At 34.1% G+C, this 18896-nt stretch overlaps 1 protein-coding gene across 2 annotated transcripts; it reads left to right on the top strand.

Annotated features, from left to right (window-relative positions):
- The first annotated feature begins 12337 nt into the window (after positions 1–12337).
- Positions 12338–17682, top strand: LOC141698513 (putative protease Do-like 14). 2 transcript variants are annotated; one of them, XM_074503217.1, is made up of 11 exons: positions 12338–12474; positions 12640–12718; positions 13117–13236; positions 13441–13629; positions 13709–13836; positions 14286–14497; positions 14575–14656; positions 14979–15121; positions 15906–16026; positions 17050–17142; positions 17319–17682. In XM_074503217.1, the coding sequence occupies exons 1-11, from the start codon at positions 12460–12462 to the stop codon at positions 17433–17435; spliced, it is 1299 nt and encodes a 432-aa protein (XP_074359318.1). In that variant the 5' UTR covers positions 12338–12459; the 3' UTR covers positions 17436–17682. The 2 variants fall into 2 exon arrangements, with proteins under 2 accessions (XP_074359318.1, XP_074359319.1); XM_074503218.1 differs by lacking the exon at positions 12338–12474 and having other exon boundaries at positions 12702–12827.
- The last annotated feature ends 1214 nt before the right edge of the window (positions 17683–18896 follow it).

Raw genomic sequence — 18896 nt, 5'->3', positions numbered from 1 at the left:
AATTCTAATGTTTGGAACATCTTTAGGTAGTTCAATATCTGTTTCTAACAATTCTAGTGGATTTGTTGGGGATGATGAGCCAAAATCCATATTTTCGAATTGTCGAATAATATTCTCAATATTGTATTGTGTGACATCTTCTTTGTCTACAAGATCTTTGTATTTAAGTGATGGTTTTGATTCATCAAAAGCTATGTTCATTGATTCTTCCACCACTAGAGAATTTAAATTAAATACTCTATAAGCTTTGCTATTCATTGAATATCCAAGGAATATACCTTCATTTGATTTTGGATCAAATTTTGTAAGGTAATCTTTGGAGTTTAAGATATATCATTTACTTCCAAATACTCTAAAGTAATTAACTTTAGGAGTTTTAGCAAAATAAAGCTCATGTGGAGTCTTTTGTATTATAGGTCTTAATAAGACTCTATTTAGTATATGGCATACAGTGAGAATTGCCTTGACCCAAAAATATTTAGGACGGCGATATTCATTTATCGTTGTATTTGCCATTTCTTGTAATATTCTATTCTTCCTTTCAACTACTCCGTTAGATTGAGGAGTATAAGGAGCAGAAAAGTTATGAGTGATACCATTAGTTTCACAAAAACTTGTAAAGTTTGAATTTTCAAATTCTTTATCATGATCAGTTCTTATATAGACTATGGTATTATTTTGTTGGTTTTGAATTCTTTTGCATAGAGAAGAAAAAGATTCAAAATCATCACTTTTGGCTTTGAGGAATTTTGTCCATGTAAATCGTGAATATTCATCAACAACTACCAAAGTATATGAACATCCTCCGAGACTTTGTACAGGGACTGGACCGATAAGATCCATGTGTAAAAGCTCGAGAGGTCGTGAGGTAGATATCATAAATTTTGCTTTGTGAGAGGCTCGTATTTGTTTGCCAATTTCACAAACTTCACATATGTGATCCTTTTTATGATTTAATTTTGGTATTCCTCGTACATGTTCTTTAGTTGATATATTTTTAATCAACTTCATGTTTGCGTGTCCTAATCTTCGATGCCACAACCAAGGGTCATCTATAGCAGGTGATTAGGCATATATTAACATGCTTACTCATGTCACATGTATAGACATTTTTGTCTCGAGGACACGTAAGGACTAATTTTCCATCTTTCTTAAGAATAGAACAATGAGTAGGATAGAAAATTACCTTATTTCCATTATCGCAAAGTTGACTTATTGAGAGACGGTTGTACTTTAGTCCCGTGACTAGTTGTACGTCGGATATCTTGAAGTGCTCGTTCCCGATATCACCGATGCCAATAATGATACCTTTACTGCTATCTCCGAATGTGACACTTCCAGCAGTGACCTTTTTAATGTTGCTCAAAAGTGACTTATTACCGGTCATATGTCTCGAACATCCACTATCAAGGTACCACAAGTCTTGCTTAGTAGTAAGGCAAACCTCTTGATTTGAAGTGGAGATTTCCTTTGAAGTAGATGCATCCCCGATAGCCATTAAGCATAGATTCAAAATTTCTTCACTAGCTTCCGGAGCTTCTTCATCTTCACTTAAATCCCACCCATTCTCGGCCACGAGAGATCGTCCTTTTATAAGTTTAGGACATTCTTATTTAAAGTGACCGGGTTGTTTACATTCGTAACACACCTCTTGTATTTCCTCCGTATTTTGTTCCTTTTGTTTAGGAGGAGTGTAAGTAGGAGTGTTATTATTATAGACATTAGTATTTTGCATACCTTTGCCTTTATTATAGCTCATTGACGGAAAATTACTCTTATAGTTAGGAGTGTAATTTTGAGAGTAATTTGGCCTTCCATTAGAGTTAAAAACTCTTTATTGATTATTTGATTTAAGGAAGCCTTTTCCGTATCTTTGAGTTTTGCTTTAAAGCACACGACGTAGTTGTCTCGTAAGTAAAGCAATTTCACTTTCATCGAGATTTTGGATTTCTTCGTTTAATTCATCGTTGTTTTCTTCTTCATCTATTAGTCTAGATTTTAAAGCCATATTTTTCTTTTTGTCTTCCATTTTTGGAATGACTTTTTCTTGTAAATTATCTTCTTCGTATGCACGAAGATTTCCAAATAATTTATCTATTTTGTAATCATTGAGATTGTGCATTTCTTTGATTGTGGTTACTTTAACCTTCCAACTTGGAGGTAATGATTTAAGAACTCTTCGGTTCTTTTCATTTTGTGTATAACACTTTCCGAGTTGAGATAGTTCATCGATAATGCGAGTGAATCTAATTTCCATGTCGATGATATTTTCTCCTTCTTGGATTTTAAAGTTCCCATATTCTTGGATCAAAGTGTCAATTCGAGAATCTTTTATATCAGTGGTTCCTTCGTAAGTAACCACTAGTTTATCCCACATTTCTTGTGCTGACTTGCAATTATTTACTCTTTTATATTCTTTTTCAGCAAGTTCACTTGTGAGTACCATTTCTGCCTTAGCAGCTATATTCATTCTTTCTTCCTCAATTGTGTTATATTCACTAACCTTCTTTTCGATGATGATGTCATCAACCGTTTTGGTAGGAATAACAACTTCATCTTCTATGGCCATCCAAACTCTGACTCCTTGAGATCTAGCATAGATGCGAAACCTTGTTTTCCATGTTGCAAAGTTGGTGCCGTCAAATAGAGGAGGGCGAGAGCTAGATAGACCTTCACCACAACCAATGGTATTTAGATACACCATTTCGGATCACTTTTTGTTGTGCCTGTAAATCTGCAAATCACTTAACAAACATGTTAAAAAGCACTGCTCTGATACCAATTGTTAGGTCCCGTAAAAGGGCTATTTTAAGCTAGAAGGGGGGTTGAATACCTTAATTACCAATTTAAAAATTATTATGGCGTTTTAAAAATATTTATCCCATTTTAAATATTTTACCGATTCAGATTATATATGCGGAAATAAAAGACAAGAAAGAAAATATCACACGAGAGATTTATCCTGGTTCGCGATGGCGCAACCTCTAATAGATTCGCTCACCCCTATATCCAGTCCCCGAGCTCCTCTCCAGGACCCGAGTTTTTCCCTTAAAATAACTTTTCTCCTTACGTAGGCAGAGAAGCTTTACAACACCACAAATATCTGTTTTGGTGCGTAACCCCGGGTTACCACCTCAAAATAAATGTGCAAACCTACACAACCCATCTTAGACAGTAACACCCTGTTATTTCTTCAAAGTTGATGTAGATACCTTGGTGTAGTATTTGTCCTTCTAAACTTTTTCCGGTCTTGAACTCAGTATTTGGTCTTGGGTTTTTCCTCTTCCTCACGGAGCGAAGACTACTAACTTCTCGTTAGTACGTCTAGGACTTGGGTCTTAGAACGAGAACACCTCACTATACTTCACCTCACTGCAAAATGAAGAAGACAATATCTACGAAACAATACTCGTTATAGATAAAAAGAGTTTGGACTAGTAATATACTTAACTAGACTGGATGACGAACAAATATTCTTAAAGAATATCGATGTATACCTTTTTTTAGATTAAATGAATGTTAGAGTATACTTGGTATTACTTCGTTTTGAATAATATATCTTATTTCTGAAGTAATAGATATATCAAGTCCTTGGTGAAGCGTTATAGCTTTCGAATCTTTGATAAAATAATTTCTCGTTTAATATAGTCGTGTGTAGACTTTTATAAATCGAGAATGTTACACTTATTCTTTAACTATTTGCACTTATAGAATATTTGGTCGAGAGAATAAAAGGTTCGTAATTTAAACACAATATATAAGAGCAGAGTTTAAATTATATTATCACAGTTTATATGTGTATATATATAATACAATATAAGATTTAAGTTTTTCCCACGAAACACTGAAGGTGCTAGTAAGAGAAATCGCTTAATTCTTATACGATTATTTATATACTTATATTTACTTAAAAGCTTCAAGATCTTCCCACGAAATACTAGAGGTGCTGGTAAGGGAATTCACTTAAATCTTTTAACTAAATATAATAAATATGTATATATATATACATAATATAAGACTTAAGTTTTTCCCACGAAACACTAAAGGTGCTAGTAAGGGAAGTCGCTTAAGTCTAATTAAATAATTATAACAAATATATCAATATATGGCCAAAATAAGTGCGTTTAAGTTTAAAGAATAAAATGCTAGCTTTGTAATTTAATTCTCACGAAACACTAAAAGGTGCTAGTAAGGAATATAAACCAAGCGTTGTATGAAATTATCACTTCGTGCTAGAAGTGTATAATTTGTTGAAAATAATTCTTGTACGAATTTATTTTTCTTCAAGTTATTCTATATAAGAGCTGGTAGAGATGAAGAGAATGTGGTACTAAGCTTCTTATATGAATATTAAGAGTGGTCGGGTTAAGACTCGGACAAAAGCTAAGAGGTTTACCACTTTTAAGAGATGAACGAAAAAGTTCGCCGAAAAAATTCGCCGGAGGTTCGGCCGGATTTTGGCTTGTTGGTCGAACTTGGGAAGCCTTTCGGGAGGCAACAAAGTGGTGTGGATGAGTTTTGCTTGGGACGATAGAGCTTGGTTGGTGGAACTAAGCTTGAAGATCAAAAACCTTGAATATATGATATATATTTGTAAGAGAGAAGGTTTTTGAGATAAAGTATTTGGGTTTGGATATTAGAGAGTGTGTAGAGAGAATATTTCTTGAAAATTTCCCAGTTAGCTTGTGTAAAAAATGGTGGGGGTGGGTGTTTATTTATAGAAGGAGTGAGGTGAAGGGAGTGGTTGAGATTGATTTAAAATGAATGGTGGATGAAGTGAGTGGCGTGGATTGATGACATGGAGGATAAGGTGTGTTTGTTTGCAACTTGCATATAGGAAAAATAAGAAAAATCCCAGCAACTATTAATTATATAATAATGGTTATTAGCTTTTTCAATTAATCATTAATTACTTAATTAATTAAGTAATTAACACCATTAAATATAACAACTTTAAAAACACTTTAATAAATACAACCAAAAATATGATAATTACCTAAATATCATAACATAATGATCTGCAAGTTTTGGTCAATTTTAGTCAAAGGTAGCTTTGTCAAACGCTCGGTCAAAGTGTTGGTCAACACCCAGAAAAATCACACCCGGACAAAACTTTCTTAAAAATTACGAAACTTTAACCATGCATAGAAAATACCATTTGAGTGACAAATCTTAAGTTTCAAGATTTTCTAGAAAGTGGAAGTATTTTATTTGGATTTAAAATGATTAAATCAGGGTTCAGTTCCAAATAAAATATGAACGATTTTTTATGAAAACAGATAGAATTTGTTGGCTCAGTTTGGGCTAGAATAAATACTTATAATATATTTCCTTAAATATAAAATATTTTGAGAGTGTGGGAAATATTTTTAAGTATTTCAAAGTATTTTTCCGATAAATAATATATTTGAGATACGAGAGAAAATGACTTGGAAAAATATGAGGAGGGGGATAAAATGAGATATTAATATTCCTTTAACAAATATTAATTTCTAAGAATGTAAAAATATATCTTTATATTTATAAATAATTATGGAGTGAAAGACATATATTTTATCCCTTTTAAAAACATCTGGTTTTGAAATAAATTTAGCACGAGCCTTCTAAAGAATATCCAAGTTCTGATTTTCCTTTTTCAAACTTGTTGCGTTATTAATATTCCAAGAGAGCCTAAAAAAGATCATATTTCCGATAGTTCTTTTACGATCTCATTATTTTGGAGTATATTCCTTTAAAAATAAATATTTTGAATTTCAGAAAATTGGAATATTTCTTGTATTTATATTTAAAATATAAATACATTTTAAAAAATATTTTTGAAAATATTTTTCTAGATATGATTTTTCACTTTTGATTATGTCAATTAAATTCATGCATATTTGGAGAGTATATACGTATTTTAAATTTTATGTTAAATTATGCAAATACCAAAATAAATTAATTTTAAATTTTATTTTAAATTAATCGAAAATATCTTTTCAGTAATAACTAAACACAAAACACATCAAAAACACTAAATACTTGAGTCCAGAACACAACTTAAACCATATGAAGCGCTCCAAGGGGATATAAATTCCACTTAACAATAATTCATGAATAAAAGTCGTCAATGATTAAAATAACGCTATATTAATTCCTATACTAGAAAACAATTCATGTATGACCTATATCAACATGATCTTCACTATAAAATATTCTCAAATATATATCTCACGCGACATACATATATTGTTAACTACACATCGTCGACATGAATATAAAATCTTGTACGAACACTTTAATACGATATCAATGAAGTTGGACGGAGACATTGTCGATTCCAAATACAACAAGTTTCAATTATCATACACCCATAAATATTGGACCTACACAAACTACAGTTAGTATCGAAAAAATTTGAACTCAAAGATTACATCTACCCAAAATATCTATCATAACTAGAATCATCAATGACTAAAAGAAAAAAAATTGAAATACTACAAAATATTCATCACTAAAAAGTCAAAACAATCTTGGGTATAAGATGTTTCGAGTAATATTTTTACTACATTTCAAATAAATTATTAAGTACTATAAATTTTGTTTTCTACCAAAGCTCGTACTTAAGTTTTTTTAAAAATAAAAGTAACATTTTTTTGTCTTTTTTCATGATAAAATCAAAGAAAAAAACTTACATATAATTTTAATGGCCATATTTTATTTCTTATTTTTTTAATTTTTAAATATATTTACACCTATTTTTAAAATCGAAAGTCGAAAAAACTGATAATTAGACCCCTTAAGTAACTGCGAATGATAACTTGTTGAGATTGGTGAACAAAATGATATATGGTCTCCATTTCAGTGACCAGTTTAATATTTAACACACTTAAAATATCATAACAATACTTGATGTTATATCAAGAATATAATTCTAAACTCTATGCATTCCAAGTTAAAATTATAAATATATTTCATTATCCAACACTTTGAGAAATACACTGTTGTCGCGTGTGACTTGTAATGCTTACCATTTACAAAATTTGACGATAATAATTATTCCGGTACGAAGTTAAAAAAATAGAAGGATCATGAGTCGCCCACATGAATATTTTTTCTTTAATATAAAAAGATATTATGTATTTTACTTTCATACTTTGAAACTTTGCATTTTATAATTTATTTTCCATTTCGTGAAAAAAATACAAATGTACGTAATGGATAATTGCAACTTTAACTTTCCAGTTTCAACCTACTTCTTTTAAAGAGGAAAAATAAAAACTAATTTTACCAAAAATTATTTGCATAAAATTTTTTAAATAAGGGTAATTTAATAAAATTATTGTGTACTCAAAAACAGAAATTTTTAAATGTTTCATGTTTTCTATAATAATAAAGATAGACTATTGGTTTTGAGTTCTCGTAAGTTGAACTCTTAATTAATCTTATATTTATTAGTGACTATTGGTTCTGGATTCTATTCAAGTATGAAAATGTCCCTACTTTCTGTTTCATTTGTGGTTTAATGGGACATTCAGATAAATTCTGCAGCCGTTTATTTGACACCCCAGAAGAAGAAATCACAAAGCCTTACGGCTCATGGATGCGTGCACCTTTTAGAAGGCAAACAAAACCGATCGGAGCTAAATGGTTACGAGACGGTAATGGAGATGATCGGAATTCACGTACAGGTGAAACGGAGAACAGCAACAGAATGGAGAATTTTACGCCACAAAATCAGGGAATAAATGAGGAGGGAGAGAATCAAGGAAATAGCACAAATCAAGCAAGGGGGTTGGGCGGGAATGCAGTTTTTTCAAATGAAGAGGAGATAAGGCATGATCCTATTCAATCAAATCCCGCTAAAAAAGGGATTACGATTATAGAAAACAAGAAACGCAGGACTGATGGTGGGCTGGACCAAGTGATCGAAATAAATAACAATACAGAGTTGGATTTGGGCTCTAGGGAGAGTGATATAATAAGCATGGAGCATGATATTCCAGGAAACCCAACAAGTATCAACGAGCCAAAAAACGTGAAAATGGCGGGCCTTGTAAAAGGGGTCCGCCAAGGATTATGAGTACGTTGAGTTGGAATTGCCATGGGCTTGGGACCCCATGGGCTTTACAATTCCTTAAGGAGTCCATACTCCAAAAGAACCCAGACTTTGTTTTCCTTAGTGAGATTTTGTGTAAAAAAGATAGAGTCGAAAAAATAAAAAATATTGTAGGATTTGAAGGAGCTTTCACGGTTGAATCTCAAGGTCATAGTGGAGGGTTATCCCTTCTTTGGAGAAATCAGCAAGAAGTTACAGTGCTTTCTTACAGCAAAAATCATATTGACGCAATCATTGAGACTAGAGGATGGAGCAAATACAGATTAACGGGTCTATATGGGGAGCCTGATCGATCTAAACGAAAGGAAACATGGGACCTAATCTGCAGGTTATATGGTCAATACTCTCTTCCTTGGGTGTTAATAGGAGACATGAATAATATTATTAGACAAGATGATAAGCGTGGAGGTCGCCCGTATCCGACATGGCTTATTCAAGGTTTTCAAAAATGTATTGAAGATTGTGGTCTGCACGATCTAGAAATAGAGGGATATCCATACACCTGGGAGAGGGGCTATGGTACGGATGACTGGATGGAAATCAGACTTGATAGAGCTTTAGTCTCGGACAGCTTTATAAACCAGTTCCAAGATGCTAAGCTGGTTAACATGAAAATATCCACGTCTGATCACAGTCCCATTCTTCTTGTGCCGTTCACAAGCTCTCACTCAATTAAAGTGAAAAGATTTCGGTTTGAGAACGCCTGGCTGAGAGACCCTATGTGTGGTAAGATTGTTCAGGAATCATGGCAGTTGAATGTAGGAAAGTCGCTTGCTGAAAAAATCAGTTTCACTTCGGAGGTGTTAGAAAAATGGGGGAAGGAAATAACGGGAAGTTTCAGAAGTAGGATCCAGCAATGTAAAAAGATTATGCAGTTTACGAAAGGAAGAAAAGACAGTCATTCAATAAAGTTGTATCAGGAAAATGCTAAAAAGTTAACAGAAATATACAGTGAGCAGGAGATTTTCTGGCGTCAAAGGTGTAAACAACTATGGCTAAAGGAGGGTGACTGTAACAGTAAGTACTTTCATACTGCTACAAAAACAAGGCGCAAAATGAATAAGATATCTACATTGTTGAATGAAGATGGAGAATCAGTGGGCTGGGGCACGGGGCTTGAGGAAACCATGGTAAACTATTTTTCAAACCTGTTTTCAGCATCAAACACGGAATGGGCAGAGGTGATTAATTGTGTGTCTAAAAGAGTGAACGAAGACCAGAACTTAATAATGTTAGAACCAGTTCAAAGCAAGGAAGTTAAATCAGCTCTTTTCAGTATGCACCCGGACAAATCTCCTGGTCCGGATGGCATGAGTCCAGGTTTTTATCAAAAGTATTGGCAAGTTGTAGGGACAGACATAGTAAGTTTGACTCAGCAATTCTTCTCAACTGGAAAATTTGACAGCAACCTCACCGACACGAATATAATCTTAATCCCAAAAAAGCAAGATCCAACAAGCATGTCTGATCTCAGGCCTATATCCTTATGTAATGTGGCGTATAAGGTGGTCTCAAAGGTGTTAGCGAACAGGCTAAAACAAATTCTTAATGGAGTCATATCTGACACTCAAAGTGCTTTTATCCCGGGGAGGTTAATTTCGGATAACATAATGATATCATATGAGGTGATGCATTATATGAAAAGAAAAGTGGCTGGCAAAACAGGATGGATGGCTCTGAAATTAGATATGAGTAAAGCATACGATCGAGTGGAGTGGGATTTTTTGAAAGCAATGTTGGAAAAACTGGGATTTGATAGAAAATTGATAGACCTGTTCATGGAGTGTGTTACTTCAGTCAAATATAAAATAACTCACTCAGGGATAGAGTTTGGTGCGATCGTGCCAAGTAGAGGGATTAGACAGGGGGATCCACTGTCCTCGTACCTATTCCTAGTGTGTATGGAGGGCCTTACAGCATTAATAAGAGATAATGAAAGGCGAGGATGTCTGACAGGTATCAAGGTTGCTAGAAGGGCTCCAATGTTATCTCACTTATTTTTTGCCGATGATTCTTTTATCTTTTGCAAAGCTAAGGGTGATATGGCAGCCCGAGTTAGTTGTATGTTACAGATGTATGAAATAGCTTCCGGGCAAAAGATAAACAAAGAAAAATCCTCCATTTTCTTTAGTGCTAATACAGGTCAAGAGGAAAAGGATCTGTGCTGCAATGCTCTTGGTTTTCAGGAGGCAAATGGAGGAACTACGTACCTGGGATTACCTAATGCTGTTGGGAGGAATAAAAATGCAATCTTTGGCTATTTAAAAAGTCATATGCAGAAAAGAGTAGAAGGTTGGGACAAGAAATACTTATCGAAAGGGGGCAAAGAAATATTATTGAAGACAGTTTCTCAAGCCCTTCCAACTTATGCAATGAGCATCTTTCTGTTGCCAAAACAGATTTGTAGCGACCTGGAGAATATCATGTGTAAATACTGGTGGAGAAGCTCAGCTAGTAAGCCTAAAGGAATACACTGGATGTCCTGGGATCGTATGTGTATGAAAAAATCTGAAGGAGGCCTGGGCTTTCGAAAATTACATGATTTCAACTTAGCTCTTCTCGGGAAACAAGGATGGAGGCTAATCACAAATCAGGAGAGTATGGTGAGTAAAATTTACAAAGCAAGGTACTATCCCAACGGCAGTTTTTTGACAGCTAAGCTTGGCAGCAATCCTAGTTATGTCTGGAGAAGTGTTCTTGAATCACAGGAAATGCTAAAAGCAGGGGTTGCTAGGCGAGTTGGTAATGGCACTACTGTTGACATTGAGCACGATCCCTGGTTGCCGTGTGAGATGGATCCGTACATTCATACACACCATCAAGCTCTTCAAGGTAACAAAGTTGTTTCTCTCCTGGCAATGGATCAGAACACGTGGGATGTAGACCTAATAAATGATTTATTTATTGAAAGGGATGCTAATCTGATTCTATCTATACCAGTAAGACGACTTGACAATGATTCGTGGTTCTGGAGGAAAGAAAAGATGGGGACTTATTCAGTAAAGAGTGCGTATGATGTAATAAGGGCCGGTCTAGAAAGCAACCTTTTAAGCAGCAACTCTGGCTTCTGGAATAAGCTTTGGAATCTAAAAATACCCTTAAAGGTTAAACATTTTATATGGAGATCGATTAGCGGTTGTTTACCTACTAAGGATGCTTTAATAAGTAAAAGAGTGATGGTGGATGACAGATGTCCGGTATGTAATATAGCTGGGGAAACCACAGTTCATGTACTGATCGCTTGTCCAGTAGCAGTTCTTTGTTGGCAGAAACTGGGGTACAGTTATGATATGCATGCTTATACGACAGTAGCAGATTGGATAGCGGAGGTCCTGCAGCACAGCAGTAAGAATGAGATTAATAAGATCTTTATGGTAGCCTGGGTCATCTGGAAAAATAGAAATGACATAGTGTGGAAGCAAAAAGGAAGGGAGTATGATCAGATAGTAACATCAGCAATTCAAGTCCTTGATAACTGGGAGAGTGCACAAGATAAGTCTTATGATAATTCTATTGGGTTCTTGACCCAAGCAGACGGCGATGTGCGCTGGCAACAACCACAGACAGGAACAATCAAGGTAAACACTGATGCGGCTTTATTTGAACATACAAATTCTTACAGCTTTGCTATGGTGGCTAGAGATCATTCAGGGTCAATGTTGGGTGCTTTGTCGAGCTGCAGACAAGGAAGCATAAATCCAGAGCTCGCAGAGGCTATCGGAATCCGGGAAGCATTGAGTTGGGTGAAGTCGAAGGATTGGCCAACAGTGATCATAGAATCCGATTGTCTAGGAGCAATACAGGCCATCAGATGCTCATCTGTGAATCTGTCTTATCTAGGACGCGTAATAGATGAGTGTAAAAATCTACTTGTTGACTTAAGGTCGCGTAATGTGACTTTAAAATTTGTTAAACGGTCCGCGAACATGGTAGCTCACTTCTTAGCGAGATACTCAAGTTCTTTAGCTGATCGTTCTTGGGGTATGGGGGATGCCCACCCTGATTTTATTCATGTATTGTTGAAGGATTTGCAAGTTTAATAAAATCTTTCCTTTTCTGGCAAAAAAAAAAAAAAAAAAAACATTAATATGAATTAAAATGATATAACTGTTAACCAAAATTAACTGAATTTAACAACTTTTAATATTCTAAAAAAACAACATATCTAATAATATCACTAATATTATTAATAAATATTTTAATCTTATATTAAACCTTAATAATTTTTATAAAGGATAATCACAGGCATGTATAGTAGAAGTCTGGTTTGTATACAAATTAGAAGTTTCTAGTCAGTGTTGTCTGCTTGGGGCTTTTGATCATTCTACACCCATCTCAAAATCTTCATTTGTTTCCTCATCATGACTAATATTCTGGTATGTTTTCTAAAAATCTGTGCTTTTCTCATTGATTTAATTATTAAAGAGGGTAAGAATTTGAGCTTTTTAAGCTATGAAATTTCCAATCCTTAGGGTACTATAAATGTTTAATTCGACAAATTTAGAGTTACAATGATCAAATTCTTGATGGGTTTTTTGCAGAGAAGAGCTCCATTTCGTCTGGTGGCTATGGCTGCTGTTGGGTCAGGCCTCATTCACTCAAACAATTTCAGTGATTTTAGTGAGCATTTCTTCTAATATTACTTTTTCTGCTATGTATTCTTGGAATGTTATGAAAAAGTCCAGTGGCAATGTCGGGCATGACCCAAAACCCGACACGAATTTTGTAGGTAATATTTGAGAATGACAGGCTTGACTCTGTATGTTTCCGAATGTGACCTGGAATAACTTCATTATTGTGATTTTATTTATTAAGCTTATATATCCATTTTTTAATCAAGTTTGGATAAGTTTTAGAAGGGAAGATATTGGCACATAATTTGGGACGCCGCACCTGTGAAAAACACGTGCTTTTCGGTTTAATTTTTGGTTATGGTTTTATCACCTTTTGTTTTTTTTGAAATCTTGGAAAATGTGGTTTTCCGTGTATTAATTTTAGTTTGTTGGGATGATCTGTAGAGACATCTGTGCGATTTGTGGTGCCTGTAAAGTTTCGAGATACATTATATTCGTCGTGGATGGTTATGCAAGATATGCTTCCTCATCAGTCTCTTTTATCTTTGGACCCGTCAAGATATGGTTTGTTTTTTCCCTGATTTTTTTGTACATTGCAAGTCTTTTGTGAATATGAATATATGATTTGTAGGTAGTTTCAGCTTAGGGTGAAATAAGTTGAGAGCTTTTGCTTGCTGTTACTTGTTATTCTAAAATTATTGCAATGCATATATTTCAATTTCTTAAATTATAGCTTAATTTATAACATCTTTGAAACTGCAAATGCAGGAAATTTTCCGTTTCTTTTATCCAGAGTTGCCTCGGCTGAATCAGCTCCACCTGCAGACACAACGAAAGCAACCCCCTTTGATGTTGGAGATGGCACTAAACCTTGTTGTGGATGTTTAGGGAGAGACACAATTGTCAATGCAGCTGCAAAGGTTGGTTCTGCTGTAGTCAATTTGTCGGTTCCACGTGGTAAGTTTAGTTACTGTGCTAATTTTTGTTTTTGTGTTCTCATTTCCTATTTGATTGCTTATGATATTTGTCTTGGCAGGTTATCATGGACTTGCTGTAGGAAAGAGCATGGGCTCTGGAACTATTATAGATAAAGATGGTACAATTCTGACTTGTGCTCATGTAGTGGTGGATTCTCAGAGATCAAGTACTTCATCAAAAGGCAAGGTTTGTGTGATTATGCATTTTGCTTCATAGCCTTTTTGTATTTCATAAGAGGTCTTGGAGTTAAATTCAAGGTCTCAAAATATAATTCGCAAACCTGAATTAAATTACAAAAAGCATAGCAGGATGGTTATGCAGACAACTGATGTTGATCGATTTCCGCACTCAAATTTATTTCCATAGTTAAATATGCTGACATATTGATTTGCAAAAGCATTCTTGCATACAAAAAGTTGGCAATTTATTTTATATTTATTTTATATGTGAACGGGTTTGGATATGAAAGAATCATAACTTTAATTTCACATATCGAACCATTCCCCTATGTTCAGCTCCCTCGAGTTTTCAGCTCCCCTCTTTTGTTGGCATATAATATAGTAGGAGACTAGTTGTGTACATAAATTTAGGGGCGAACTGGTGTGAATAAAAATAACTCATCTTTGTATTATCAGGTTGAGGTGACCTTGCAAGATGGTCGAACTTTTGAGGGTACAGTCGTCAATGCTGATATGCATTCTGATATTGCTATTGTGAAGATCAATTCTAAAACTCCGCTTCCCTGTGCAAAGCTTGGTTCATCAAGGAAGCTACGGCCTGGGGAGTGGGTAGTAGCTCTGGGCTGTCCCCTTTCACTTCAAAATACCATCACTGCGGGTATTATTAGGTAGTGTACTAAGATCTGACAACATTTCAATTAACATTTGCCCATTTTAATTGTCCCATTTATCTTTTTTTTTTTAGTTGTGTTGATCGTAAGAGCAGTGATCTGGGTATTGGAGGAATGCGAAGAGAATACTTACAAACAGATTGTGCAATTAATGTGGTAATATAACTGTAGTGCTATGATGGGCGTTTTTCTGTTTTTTACTTCCTTGAGGGGTGGGGGTGGGGGGCGGGGCGTTAAGATTGAGGAACGCAAGTAGAAATTCTGGTCCAACATGTTCCATTACATAATTTTGAGCATTAATTCTATAATATAAAGTCTTAGTTATTTACGATCAGGTGAAATTCATATTTTTGTATATTATATATACTTCTTTGATGCCGATGCCAGTGTTTTTAAGGTTCTTATTAAATAATATGCAGAGTTTATCTGGTGAATACATGGATGTTATTCCTAAAATACAGAAACCATATTGCTGCAGGGTAATTCTGGTGGACCCCTTGTCAATATTGATGGAGAAGTTATTGGTGTTAATATAATGAAGGTAGCAGCAGCCGATGGATTAGGATTTTCTGTTCCTATTGATGCTGTAACTAAAATCATAGAGCACTTCAAAACAAAGGGGTATAATTTCCACTCCATGCACTTGAGTGCTTGTCATCATAGCATGTCATATAGCTGTATAGATAAAACTTATGTTACTCGGACTCGGCTAGAAGTGTCCGACATGGATACGTGTCCAAGTATCGGACGCGGTTAGCCTAAAATAAGTGTCCAAATCCGAGTACCCATGTCCGAATATTGACTGTCGAGTGTCCGACACAAGTACTCGAAGGTAAAATGAAGAGTCCGAGTATGATAAAACATTCTGTTGCCTGACATGTTTACTCCAGCACACGTTTTGATGTGTTAAAAGGGAGGTTCAGAAAATTATGTAATTGAGAATTCAAGTTTTGTTGTCCAGCCACCTGCAAGCATTATCTTTCAACTTTAAACTGCATAAAATATAAATAGATAATTGGGTCAAATTTTTCCTTTTTATGTTTAAAAATTAAAATATTCCAGCAATGCTCAGATTAACTTCTTTCTTTTCTGCAATTGATACCATAGATTACTAATTAGTTATATTGCATTCTGCTGATTGATATTTCTGGAGTTGGTTTCTAAGGAGCCAGCTAAATGCCTGGACAATATGGTTTGGTCTTTTTTTAAAAAAAATTAAATTTTGCAGATACACAACTACCCTGAGGATTTTTGGGAAGTTCTTTAACATTGTGTATTACTTGTGACTAACAAATACTATGCACGATTGGTTAGATACTTTTTCAACGTGCACACCCAAAAAGAGAGAGGAAATGATTCTAGTATAGTTTAGTGATATCAACCTCTTGGATACGGTTTTGTGCAGGAGAGTTGTTCGACCTTGGATTGGGCTGAAAATGCTCGATCTTAATGATATGATTGTTGCCCAACTTAAGGAAAGAGATCCAGCATTTCCTGTTGTTAGCAATGGCGTTCTAGTACCTGTGGTATGTTCTATTGTCCTCTATTGCCCCTAATATCCTATTTTACATGGGTACATCGACGTTTTTTCCCCTACATATAAGATTCATGCCATTCATAATTATTTTTAGATATAAAGATGATCAGTTTAGTATATCTTAAGCGGACATGTATCTTTGACATCATGAATAAATTGAAAAGTCAAATAGTTTAGTTTAAGATGCTACACGGACTGATAAAATGTTGGTCCCGGTTTACACACTGTGGCAATGAAAGTAAAAGAAAGAGACCAAACCTATTACCTATATACATCTATTGTTACTATTATTACTGCATAGTGTACAATATAATAAATCAGTTGAGGTGTTTCCGTGGTTTAGAAAATTTTGTACCAGAGTAGTGCTAGGTAAAGCTAAATTATTACTGAAATCAGAGGTTATGTGTTATTGATTGCAGACAATCAATTGTGGTTGAGAAGTCATGAAATCACGAGGATAGTCGTTAATGTTAGCATGCACCAAGCTGGCTGAATGTTGTTTCTGTGAAAATTAAGTAGGATGATGTATAATACTATCTTCTGCTCCATAGTGTGCATGTACTATTTCAGTACTCTTCGTGTTGTCTTGATGTATCTCATGGAGCATCGGTTAAGAATTAAGTTGTCAGTGTTACTTGATTCGCGGATAAATGTTCACTCCAAAAATTTGTAGTGCTATTATTGATAAGATGTTAATTTAGTCAGGTCATACAGAAAAAAAGTGTAATGACCAATGAGCTCTTTGGCCACGAAATTCCAAAAGTGTGTAGCAATGGACCAGTCATTACTTATAATGTTGTATAAGTAGCGATGACTGTTTTCTTGTTTTTTTGAAAAGTTCTGAATTTTTTGCTGGTTGATTTTGAGCTTGTTCCATCTCGCAGGATAAGCCTAGGTTATGCCCTAGTTATTTTCATATTTTTCTTGTTAGGTTAAAATGATTATTACTTCGTAAAAAAATGATGTTGGTTGGTGTCACACTGCCAGATGTTTGATAGTTTTGCTTGGACAGGTGGTTCCAGGTTCCCCTGCTGATCGTGCTGGATTTCACCCAGGTGATGTCGTCATTGAATTTGATGGAATTCCAGTTAAGAGCATTAATCAGGTTGGTAAAATTGTCGAGAGTTCCGCCTTTTAATAACCGGCTTATTAAATAAAAAAAAACATATAAAGAAATTGGTGGACATGAATCAACATGATACAACAAAATTTGTAGAATATGGATACCTATGAATGGTGCTAATGATAGATTTGCTATTGAAAAATTGGTTTATGTTGCAGATTACAGATATATTGGGTGACAAAGTAGGGAAACCCCTGAAGGTCATGGTAAAACGATCAAATAATATATCAGTGACACTAACTGTAATAGCAGAGGAGGCAAATCCAGATATGTAGACCGTGGGGGAGTTTCCATTTTTTTACAGGATGAGGTCTAAGCACTATTACTTTGCATCATTGATCTCAAGAACTGTAAAACAAATTGAGAAGGGAAATAGAAATTGTATAGAAAAATTTTTCTGTTTAGTTTTTATTATTATTATTATTAAATTGCTTAGTAGTATCAGGTTGCTGTCCAAGCAGACTGCTTTAATTACACAGTACGATGTTAAAACATGAGGCAATCAAATATTTTTCTCATGGACGTAAGATGCTTTTTTTTTCTTTCTTGAAGATGAACAACTCCTGCTTTTTATCTCTTTGCCAGTCGTTGATCAAATGGTCAGCGAGAAGCAAATTATGTTATACGTTTGTTCCATTTCAGCTCAATAGTTAGAAACTAGCAAAATAGTCCCATAAAAATGAATTGTGCTACTTGGCAAAAAGAAAAGTACAAGGTGCTGCTTTTGTATATTTTCAAGTTTGAAACCTGCCAGTTTGCCTACTACACTATATATACTAAAACTCACATTTGCCATGTTTACGATTGATCGTCATATTTGATGATGCCTAGATTTATCTCAAAAATATATATAGATAAAAAATATGCGAAAATCTTACAAAATCTTATTATTAAAATAAAATTTAAAAATGTTAGACCTATATCAAGTTGATACTCTTATCTTCCACTAACATTTCTCCCTAATTAATTATATTTTGGACTTTAAATTTCTCCCCCTCTTTCATTTTTAACTTACACTTGTTTTCTCTCTTACTCATTTTTCATTTTTAAAGCCTCCGCTAATTCCCTATATTTCACTAATTTAAATATTCATCAATTTATTTTTCTAATTTCTATTTAATAAAAATATAATAATTAGTGTCATACTATTTTTAAGCACTTATATTTATAATTTTATTTTGTTTCTAAGCACCATAAGCACTATTTAATACATATTAAAACTATTTTAAAATATAATTTATAAAAATTACAATATAATCAGATATCTACCCGAAACTAATCTAATATCTAACTGTACTAAAATAAAATCAAATGACAAGTGTCCTATCTTATTAAATTTGTACACATGGCCTGCTCTCCTTCAAAAAAAAAGTCACGTCACACTTCTTCTTCCATTGACTTCAATTGGAGTTGGTTTTTATTACTATAATCAATAATGAAATATTCATTTTTATCTTTCTACTAATTTCCCCTCCCCATTTCTCTCATTCCCCCCTTTTGTCTCTCTTCATTATTTTTCAATTTTTTATTTTTCATGAATATTATTTATTAAAGTACTTTTTTTTTGAAACTAATTTGTTAAGGTACTTATTAATTATATTTTTTGTCTACATTATTTGTCATATGTTTATCCATTCAGGAGAATATTGTTATCTTAAAAATAATATCATCCTATCTTATTTTATCAATGACTCTCTAAATCCCTTTCTTTTCTAAACTTAATATCATTTTTTAAT

This window comes from Apium graveolens, chromosome 11, assembly GCF_009905375.1.
Source record: "Apium graveolens cultivar Ventura chromosome 11, ASM990537v1, whole genome shotgun sequence".
Lineage (NCBI taxonomy): Eukaryota > Viridiplantae > Streptophyta > Magnoliopsida > Apiales > Apiaceae > Apium > Apium graveolens.
Note: the sequence above shows the minus strand (reverse complement) of the source record. Positions and strands in the feature narration are given on the sequence as shown.

What these genes read in the sequence shown, in the direction of transcription:
- LOC141698513 (XM_074503217.1), top strand. An exon ending in CAATTTGTCGGTTCCACGTG is followed by an intron (nt 13,630 to 13,708) that starts GTAAGTTTAGTT and finishes TTGTCTTGGCAG; the next exon opens with GTTATCATGGACTTGCTGTA. An exon ending in ATCACTGCGGGTATTATTAG is followed by an intron (nt 14,498 to 14,574) that starts GTAGTGTACTAA and finishes TTTTTTTTTTAG; the next exon opens with TTGTGTTGATCGTAAGAGCA.